Source organism: Hemicordylus capensis, chromosome 5 (genome assembly GCF_027244095.1).
Source record: "Hemicordylus capensis ecotype Gifberg chromosome 5, rHemCap1.1.pri, whole genome shotgun sequence".
In the NCBI taxonomy this organism is placed as follows: Eukaryota; Metazoa; Chordata; class Lepidosauria; order Squamata; family Cordylidae; genus Hemicordylus; species Hemicordylus capensis.
The window spans coordinates 33,497,588-33,508,390 of record NC_069661.1 but is presented as its reverse complement, the minus strand read 5'-3'; the positions used below and the strand labels follow the sequence as shown (position 1 = coordinate 33,508,390).

General features: G+C 47.9%; 1 protein-coding gene across 1 annotated transcript in view; it reads left to right on the top strand.

Annotated features, from left to right (window-relative positions):
• The first annotated feature begins 1,001 nt into the window (after window positions 1–1,001).
• TACR3 (tachykinin receptor 3) overlaps window positions 1,002–10,803 on the top strand; it is a 96,429-nt gene continuing 86,627 nt past the window's right edge. Inside the window, exon 1 of the mRNA XM_053251423.1 lies at window positions 1,002–1,781. Coding sequence (XP_053107398.1) covers window positions 1,303–1,781 — 479 coding nt within the window. The 5' untranslated portion in view covers window positions 1,002–1,302. The remainder of the gene's footprint in view (window positions 1,782–10,803) is intronic.

The following is a 10,803-nucleotide window of genomic DNA, read 5'->3' as shown; positions in this document are numbered from 1 at the left end:
TAATCAACTTGTGTAATTCTCTGCCACAAGATGTGGTGACAGCCAACAACCTAGATGGCTTTAAGAGGGATTTGGATAACTTCATGGAGAAGAGGTCTAGAATCAGCTGCTGGTTGGAGGGCTATAGGCCACCTCCAGCCTCAGAGACAGGATGCCTCTGTGTACCAGTTGTAGGGGAGTCACAGCAGGAGAGAGGGCATGCTGGACTAGATGGGCCTTGGGCCTGATCGAGCAGGGTTGTTCTTATGTTCAGTGAAAGAGTTAAAGGCATGATAGCTAGCGGGGGGAACTCCGTGGTGCCCCCCTTCCCTTGATGCCCTAAGCAGTGCTTGTTTCACTTTATGCTTAATCCAGGGCTGGATTTTGATGAGAAACATGGCATTTGCTTGTCTTGGCTGGGGGCAGGTGGGTCTCAAATCAAAGGACCTGAGCAGGGCATTCTCGGAAATGATTCTGTGCTCAAACAGTGTTGGGAAGTAGAAAGTTGCCTTAGACCAAGTCAGACCATTGCTCCGTCTAGCTCAGTCGGTATTGTCTCCACTGACTGGCAGTGGCTCTCCAAGTTGTCAAGCAAAAGCCTTTCCCAGCCCTTTCTGGAGATGCCAGAGATTGAACGCGGGATTTTCAGCATGGAAAGCAAATGCGCTATCCTTGCACTACTGTTGAACCACCCAAGACAAGCCTGCTCAATAAATAGGCAAGCGGGAGGGTACTCGAGGGAGCATCGGCTAGAGCGTACCATTCCTAAGAGCAGGGGTTCTCCTCGCAAAGGGGTGGACTGGCAAGGAAAGGAAGGAACGTCTCTGCTGTTGCCGGGTCGGTCCGTCCAGGTCCTCGTTGCTGGCCATTCGTGACTCAGTACAGCTTGCCAAAACGGACCAAGGGGAGGGGCAGCGCGAAGGAGGAGGGAGGATCTTGCCAGCCTATGGAGTAGAGCAGGCTTGACGCTGGATTCATCTAAGCATATAAAAGTGGCTCCAGCTCCAGATCGCCCCTTTCTTCAGCATTCCTAAGCAGCAGAGAAGAGTCCGCACGCACGGGGAGAACTGGCGGGCGCCGGGTCTCCCACGTGCGCCGCCTTTCTGGGTTCTTCTTGCGGGCGTGCTCGCCTCCCTACCCGGCTCCAGGGTAGAGGAAGGCAAAGAGAACCGTTTCTTCTTCGCTGGGGAAGGGCTAGGGGTGTGTCTCCCACGTGCACCTCCTTTCTAGGCTCTTGCGGGCGTGCTCGCCTCCCCGGCTCCAGGGTGGAAGAAGGCAAGGAGAACCGTTTCCTCTTCGCTGCGGAAGGGCTGGGGGTGTAAAATGACTTCGATCCCCGCCGCCAACTGGAGCGGCGCCGGGAACGGCGGCTGGGAGGGGAGCCGGGGCGGCCCAGAGGCCACCTGGCCCCCACCGCTCCTCCACCACGCCGCCGGGAACCTGTCTTCGACTTCGCGGGCTCCGGCCGGCAACTTTTCCAACCAGTTCGTGCAGGCGCCGTGGTGCATCGCGCTCTGGTCGCTGGCGTACGGCGCGGTGGTGGCGGTGGCCGTCTTCGGGAACCTCATCGTCATCTGGATCATCCTGGCCCACAAGCGCATGAGGACGGTGACCAACTACTTCCTGGTCAACTTGGCTTTCTCCGACGCCTCTGTGGCCGCCTTCAACACGCTGGTCAACTTCATCTACGCGCTCCATGGCGAGTGGTACTTCGGCGAAGCCTACTGCCGCTTCCAGAACTTCTTCCCCATCACCGCCGTCTTCGCCAGTATCTACTCCATGACCGTGATCGCCGTTGACAGGTGAAGGAGGGAGGCGGCGGGGGCGGGGGGGACTCTCGAGCAGCCCGATCGCCGTCTCGCTTTGGTGCCTCCTCACCTCTGGTCTCCGCCAGCATCTTCTCGCTGCCTCTTGCTCTGAGCGCTACACTTCCCTCTTATCACCCTTTCTATGGCAAAAAAAAGGACACCGGCTGGCAACCAGACTAAATTACTCCTAAGTAGTCCCATTGGAATGAATGGGAGAAGTTAGTCGGGTGACTAACTTGCTCCATTCATTTCAGTGGGATTAGCTTGAAATTAATAATTTAGCCTAGATGTCTGTCTCCTTCTAGAATATTTTTGATCATGATTTAACTGTGTCTTCTGGATTAGATACTAGAGGGTGTGCAGAACCAGTGCAAATCAAACTGGGTTTGATTCAAACCCGACTAGTTCGAACTCAAACCAAACCAGCCTCAAAAAAAGGTCACGGGTCTGGGTTTAAACCCAATTGGGCCTGGTCCCTTACAGATTAGTTTGACCCAGTTCGATGGTCCAAGTGGCTATGCTTGTAAAGGGGAATCTAGTGATGCCTTTAAAAAACGTCTAAGGGTGGCTTGTTGGGGGGGGGGAGGTACAGCGAGAAGGCACCTTACCGTGGCTCCTCTAAACCCTGGTGCTCACCTCAGGCTCGGTTCCAGCCTCTGGACACAGAGGTAATACAAATGGCCTCTGTGCATGTGCGGAGGCCAGAACTGTGTTGCCATCATGTAGGCTGCACTGCTGGGGGGAGTGCTGGGGTTTAGGGAGTTGGCCTAAACCCCAGCGCCAGTAAGGTGTCCTCTTGCTGCCACCCCCACCTGTCCTTAAACACTTTTTAAAGGTAGGATCCCCCTTTGCTTGTAAAGGGGAGCCCTCACCGGATTCCCCTTTCCAAGCATAGCCCATCAAACCGGTTTGACCCAGTTAAGTTGAACGGAAGGAACCACTGGTTGGTTCAGCCGAACCAGTTCACGGACTGGCGGTTCAGTTCGATTTCAAACCGAACTGCAAAAATCGGTTCCAAGCACACCCCTTATTAGATACACTAACTCTGTTTTTAAACCGGCTTGTACGCCACGTTGAGTCTTTGACAATAAGACAGTGATACATTCTTAAATAATAACCTAGTTTAATAATTGCCTTATTAATTAGATCGAGGAACCATGTGGTCTGGTATTATGTGTGTAATTTAGTTGGGTTGTCAGCCAGTGTCTTCCCCCCCCCCCAATACAAAAGGTGATATGAGGGGAGAGGAGAGCACACAGCAAGAGGCAGCATCAACCACAATGCTGGCAGAGACCAGAGGCTTGATCCCAGTGCTTGATATTTGGAGATATACTGCCTCTGTGAATGGAGGTTCCATGCATGGAGTGCACAGGGAGTGTGGCATGCACAGCCACTGATGCACCTATAGGCACAGTCAATTTGTCCAGTCCTTAAAAAGATCCAACTAGAGGCCAGCATCACCTCAGCTATAATCTCTTTGAAAATTTCTAGTAATTTCAGTTCCTCCCTGGCAGCCTTTTCATTAGCTTCCCCGTGCTGCAGGCAGATTGTTGCCACTCTCTTCTGGCCATTAAAGCTTCCGCTCTGATCATGTGTGCGGATAACGCCGTTCAAATTTCCCTCTTCTCGTTCAAATTTCCCCCTTCTCCGTATTATATTTCAGCGGCACTGGGAGGGGAAGATCCATCCTCTGGAAACGGTGGGAGGCCTTTTTTCTTTGTTTCCTCTAAGCTGAATTTCAGAAAGCACTCCCGAGTTCCCTAGCATTCTTTCTGTGGCCTCCCCCATTGCAAATGATTCAGGCCAATTTCATCACCTCCTGCCCCCCCCCATGAAAGAATTGAGGTGTTGGATATGCGGTAAGCCTGGCCACGGCAGGCATGGCATGCAACACGTTTGTGAGCCTCCTATGGATGTATGAAATGTTATAAGGCTTCAGGTCATGAATGCTTGCCTGTTGTACCTTTTGACTTTAATCGGCTACAATTGACTTAGCCTTAACTTTTGTCACTATTCCTGCATCCTGGACTATGACCATGTCTTCTCTTGACACACAAGCATCATGCTGTAGGTTAGGGTTTGTCTGATACTTCTGATGTCTTATTTTTAGCACACATGTCGATGTGCTATTTCGTTTGGTTTTCTGTGCTGTTTTACGGAAGTTTGCTCTAGATGGCTTTATTCAGCTTGTGAGCTGCCTTCTCATTATGGAAAAAGTGAGATAAAAATATTAAAATACAGTAATATACTTACATATAACAACAACTGTAGTTCTAGATTTAGACAAAAGTTGCAATTTTATGCACACTTACCTAAGAATAAGCCCCTAATAAGCAGGACTTGATTCTGAGTAAACATGTATAGGCTTGGGATGTAAAAGCTCTGTCTAGCTTAAAATTCTTGGGATGGTGCCAATACAGTAGGCATCCTCTGTATTAATTGTAGTTAGAGATGGTACTTAATTTCTTTTAAAATGAGAGGTGCTATGGGGTCACTCCTGCCTGGGCAGGTGTGAAAATTGGCCGTGGTAATTCAGTAATGAAGGAATGTATTCTGCACATGCTCAGTGTTAGTCTCTTATTACCCCACATGTTCCAAGGACGATCACTAGCATTGAAATTAGATGCTGTGATTCAAATTAAACCCTAGAATGTTGCAAGTTCTAGACATCAGATAGTGGCATGGAGTGTGCAGAAAATGGAGAGAGAATGCCTTCTAGAAGTGTGCAAACAGGTTCGGAACCAGAGAGGAGAGCTGGTCTTGTGGTAGTAAGCATGACTTGTCCCATTAGCTAAGCAGGTTCCACCCTGGTTGCATTTGAATGGGAGACCACATGTAAGCACTGGAAGATATTCCCCTCACGGGATGGAGCCGCTCTGGGGAGAGCATCTAAGTTCCAAGTTCCCCCCAGCAGCATCTCCAAGACAGGGCTGAGAGAGATTCCCGTCTGTAACTTTGGAGAAGCCACTGCCAGTATGTGTAGACAATACTGAGCTACATGAACCAATGGTCTGACTCAGTATATGGCAGCTTCCTATGTTCCTATGACTTTGAGCCGGTTTGGTTTGACAGTTTGGGGTTGAGCCAAACCCCCTGCCTCCGGTTCGGCTCGATCATGGACTGAACCATTCACGGACCAAAAATAGGCCACGCAAGGGCCATTTGCACATGCGTGGTGACCTCTAAAATGGCTACCATCCTGGGGAAAAGGGCCAAAGACTGCCCAAACTGGGTGATGGGTGCATAACAGAGGACGGCAGGGAAGGGGGAACCTCTGCAGAAGGGGGAACCTCTGCCGCTGCCTATGGGTTGTGGAGGAGAGAATCAGCTGCCTTTCCATTTTTAAAAGCTCCCTTTGCCTGGCTTCCTTTGCTTGGAAGGGACTCTTAACTTCCAAAGAACATAACAGGTGAGTGCCTGTTTACAAGCCTGGCATACATGCTCATGAAGAAGATCAATTGATTGGCATACCTTCCAACATTTCACCAATGAAAATAAGGATATGCCTATGAATGTGTAGTGGGGGGGTGTCCAAGCGACCTAGGAGGCACAGTATACAATTCTGATCATAAATGAGAGAACCTCCTCTGTCATGAAACCTGTCACCTATTATAAAAATCTGGAGAGGTCCTGTTACGGTTGTTGCCGGCTCACTTGATGGCGAATTGGGACCGGGCCTTCTAGTTGTCCTGGGGCCAGAGGTGCACCTAGGTAATTTTGGAGCCTGGACCTAAAGGCCTTTTGAGGGCCTCCACTAGCAGGTTAAGCATCAACACACAACCATGCAGTATTTTTAACACATGGGTTCATGAGGGCACAAACAGCAACTGAACGCACAAGAATGTAAGAATATACAACAGGTATACTTATGCAAATATGCATTAGCAGAAACATTTCAACACGCAACTTAACATATTCCCATCCCACATTTCATTCTCTACTCCCCACTCTGTCTCTAAAGCAGAAGTCATCACACTCTGCCGCCTGGCACAGGTCACGGTCATGCTCAGCCGCCTGTCTCAGTGTGGGCTGGCAGCACAGCAACCACACCACCCAGGACAGACTAAAGAGGATTTGGGGGACCCCAGAGGTTGTGGAGTGGAGGCCATGGACTTCAGCCAGGAAGTCCAGGGGTAAGAGAACCTCTGCCCGGGGCTCTGGAATATACTCCCTGTTGAAATAAGAGCATCTCTGTCTCTGTATGCTATCTAGCTCAGTATTGTCTTCACAGACTGGCAGCGGCATCTCCAAGGTTGCAGGCAGGAATCTCTCTCAGCCCTATCTTGGAGAAGCCAGGGAGGGAACTTGAAACCTTCTGCTCTTCCCAGAGTGGCTTCATCCCCTGAGGGGAATATCTTGCAGTGCTCACACATCAAGTCTCCCATTCATATGCAACCAGGGCAGACCCTGCTTAGCTATGGGGACAAGTCATGCTTGCTACCACAAGACCAGCTCTCCTCTCCTCAAGATCCTCAAGAGGTTCCTGTTTTCCCAGGCTTTTAACTGAAGATTAAATTTTAAATATTTTTACTTGCTGAAATGGTTTTTATCGGTTTTTGAATTCTGTTTTATATGGTTTTTATATTTATGTTTTTAACTTTGTTCACTGCCTAGAGATGTCTATATCAGGTGGTATAGAAATATGATTAAATAAACAAAGAAATACAAAGAAATTGGGTAACAAAATGCGTGCAGAGGATGCAAACTACCATCCAAACCACCAAGTCAGATGAGCCAAATTGTGTTTTTTCCATTAGAAAAGGGTAGTGGTGGACAGTAGATTATAATACAGAACATGCATCCCTTGCAGATTAATAGCACAATGTTGCTGCTTCTACTACTACAAATTTTTATATACCATTTTCAGCAAATGTTCCCAAAGTGGTTTAAACAGAAAAATAAACAATAAATAAGATGGTTCCCTGTCCCCAAAGTACTCACAATTGAAAAAGCACATTGGGACAAAAAACCCCAACTTCAAGTATACGCTGATGGGATCCGAGCTGTCGGTGACGGACCAGGAGAGGGATCTTGGGGTTGTGGTTGACAGCTCGTTGAAAGTGTTGACTCAGTGTGCGGCAGCTGTGAAAAAGGCAAATTTCATGCTAGGGATTATTAGGAAGGGGATTGAAAATAAAACGGCTAACATTATAATGCCCTTATACAAAACTATGGTGCGACCACACTTGGAGTACTGCATACAATTCTGGTCACCACATCTTAAAAAGGACATTGTTGAACTGGAGAAGGTACAGAAGAGGGTAACCAAGATGATCAGGGGCCTAGAGCACCTTTCTTATGAGGCAAGACTACAACACCTGGGGCTTTTTAGTTTAGAAAAAAGACGTTTGCGGGGAGACATGATAGAGGTCTATAAAATCATGCATGGCATGGAGAAAGTGGAGAGAGAGAGATTCTTTTCCCTCTCACACAACACGAGAACCAGGGGTCACTCCATGAAATTGATTGCCAGGAGGTCAAGGACCAACAAACGGAAGTACTTTTTCACACAACATGTGATCCACTTGTGGAACTCTCTGCCACAGGATGTGGTGACAGCCAACAACCTGGATGGCTTTAAGAGGGGTTTGGATGACTTCATGGAGGAGAGGTCTATCAATGGCTACTAGTCAGAGGGCTGTGGGCCACCTCCAGCCTCAAGGGCAGGGTGCCTCTGAGTACCAGTTGCAGGGGAGTAATGGCAGGAGAGAGGGCACACCCTCAATTCTTGTCTGTGGCTTCTAGCAGCATCTGGTGGGCCACTGTGTGAAACAGGATGCTGGACTAGATGGGCCGTGGGCCTGATCCAGCAGGGCTGTTCTTATGTTCTTATGAAGCACCAGCAACAACCACTGTAGGGATGCTAGGATATGCTTGGATAGGGCCAGTTGCTCTCCCCCTGCTAAATATAAGAGAATCGCCACTTTAAAAGGTTCTTCTGTGCTCAGTTAGCATGGAATTCTAAAGATGCAATTCTATGCATGTTTACTTGGAACTGAATTCCTACTGTCCATCAAGGACTTGTATTCAGCAAGGACTGAAGCCTTGTTGTTGTGGCTCACGTTCTGTGTTAAAACTACTTGATGTGGATTAATATCCCCTTGGCACCCAAGCTGACATTTCAGATTTCAGTGGTGGGGAGGAGAATTAACTAGAAAGGGGTTCAAAAGCCTGCTCTTGAGTATATTCAAGATTAAACTGTGATAAAGCAGCGCGTTTTATGCGCATTTGTTTGGGATACTTCTTGTATTTCATGATAAACCTAGCGGTGCGGTCAGCACAGGTGAAAGAGTCCGGCTTCATGGTTCTCAGGCATGGTCTGAAGATACATAATATAGCAACCTTCTTAAAGCTCATCAGGTCAGTGTCTGGTCAGTCCCTGGAAGGGAGACTTCCTGGGAACCCCATGAATGCTGCTTTGATGTTCAGCATGGAAGAAAGGTGGGGTTCTAATGGCCATCAAGCTAGCTACCTATGGGAAGAAGCGTGTGGCAGAAGCAGATTTTGCCTCCTAAACTGGACTTACACATAACTTGCTGGCTCCTTGGAGGAAAAGAGCGATATAAATGCAAATAAGACCCACCTGTGTGTACAATGGGCAGACCATCAACCAGGTGAAGATCAAGCCTGAAATCATCCAGGTATACCTGGTTGAAGGTCTTCCCATTGTACATGCCCACCATCTCTGGAAGGATGAGCATGTCGTGCAGGTGGGTCTGGTTTATTTATTGGCATTTATATCCCACTTTGCCTTCAAGGAGCCAGCAGCGGTGTACATGGTTATGTGTAAGTCCAGTTTACGAGGCAAAATCTGCTTCTGCCACACGCACAAGGTTATGTTTATCCTTGCAACAATCCTCTGAGGTAGTTTAGGCTGCGAGAGAAGTGACTGGCCCAGAGTCACACATGAGTTTCAGGGCTGAGTGGAGTTTTGAACTTGAATCTCCCTGGTCCTAGTTCAACACTCTAACCACTACACCACACTGCTTTAGTCTGGGAGTGGGTGCTTAGGGGCAGGCTTGCTCATTGCCCTGCTGTCATTGCTCAGTTATCACTGGAAGGCAGTTCCAGGGGGTCCTGCCTCTGACCCACTGGGTCAGTAGCAGTTGAGTTGCCTACTCAACCCTGGAGAGTAGGCATCAGGCACATGAGGGAGTGCAGATGAGAGCTGGTCTTGTGGTAGCAAGCATGACTTGTCCCCAGCTAAGCAGGGTCTGCCCTGGGGGCATTTGAATGGGAGACTACATGTGAGCACTGTAAGAGCACTGTAACTACATGTGAGCACTGTGTGCATCCCTTAGGGGATGGAGCTGCTCTGGGAAGAGCAGAAGGCCCTAAGTTCCCTCCCTGGCATTTCCAAGATAGGGCTGAGAGAGATTCCTGCCTGCAACCTTGAAGTAGCTGCTGCCAGTCTGTGTAGACAATACTGAGCTAGATGAACCAATGGTCCGACTCAGTATATGGCAGCTTCCTATGAGTCCACTCTAAAGTGAATGATCTACATGTGGAAGCCCAGCCATGCTAAAGTAGTAACCATCTGAATTAAAACAGGTTTGTAAGCCATGGTAAATACATAAATGGTGGACAGGCAGGATATCAGTTTGTTAAATAAAAATCAGTGTCCAGCAAAGTGCTTGTGGAAGGAATTTGCACTGGCACAAAGCTGTGGTGTTAGCTAGTTGCACAAAGTCTGGAGCTTGCATGCTAGAGTAGTGTTGCACTATTGCAAACATGCTTGCATTTGTGCAGTAGTTGTGCAAGCTGCAACAGCAGGCAGCTTGCCTCATCTGCTTGAAAGAGAGCTGCTGTACAAGAGCGCTGTGCCACAAAAGTGTAAGGACACAATTTTGCATATCATTGCTCTGTAGCACAACTATGTGATCTTCTTGTACTTGTGCACATTTGTTCATCATGCTTTGTTAGTCAGGATGTTGGCCCATAAAATTGAAATAAAATAAATTGTTTTGTTTTTTTAATGAAGGGAAGTGTGCTTTCCCATCCATCGCTAACAATGTAACTGTTATTAATTTATTATTAATGAATAGTAATCATTAATAATTATTAATGTAATTCAGTGTGTAGAAACATATGATGGTCAAAGATATATATGCTCCTGAGGAGTAATCACAGAGGGTCTGGAAAACAAGGGGGCAAACTTCCCCATTAACCCCGAATGGCACCCGTGTTTTGCATGTGAATCCCCCACTCCCATGTGTAGTGTATTACGGTTACTTCCTCTTTCAATGCATGTTTTTATTATTTATTTATTTATTTATCAAACTTCTATACCGCCCAAACTTTCATCTCTGGGCAGTTAACATAAAACAATTAACACATATTAAAAAAATAAAACAATTCAACAATTCATTCATTTATATTTATTTTATTTATTTATCAAATGTGTATACCGCCCCAAACTTTCATCTCTGGGCAGTTTACGATAACATAAAACCAGTTAAAAACATATACAAAAACTTTAAAACAATTTAACAGTTTAAAAATAACCAGAAATTAAAACTCAAAAATATTAGGAAGCTGAGAAAGCTTGGGCAGGGAGCGCATTCCACAATTTAAATCAACCATAAATTAAAACAGACTGAGGCTATTCACACGATGGGAGAAAATCGGGCTAGCGGAGGTTAGCCCGATTTTCTCCCATCGTGTGAACCACCGGGCGTGGCTGCGAGACCAGTGGTTCGCAAGTGGGTCACCCGCTTCTGTAGCCCGGTGCTCAAACCGGGTTTGTGGAGCGAGCGCTCTGCAAACCTGGTTTAAGCAATCATGAGTAGCCGCGGCGTGGCTCTGCACCATGGCTACTCATGAGTAGACCCTCCCATGGGATGCTGAAAAGCAGCCTCCTGGTTTGGGGGTCTCTCCAGTATGCCCTGCACACTCGCACAGGGCATACTGGAGCTTCCGGGGGCTGCACGGCCCCTGATCTTCCCAGCCCCTGCCGGCTCTGTCATGGAGCCAGTAGTCGTGTGGGCGGCCAATCCGGTCTCCCAGGGCTGCCGCC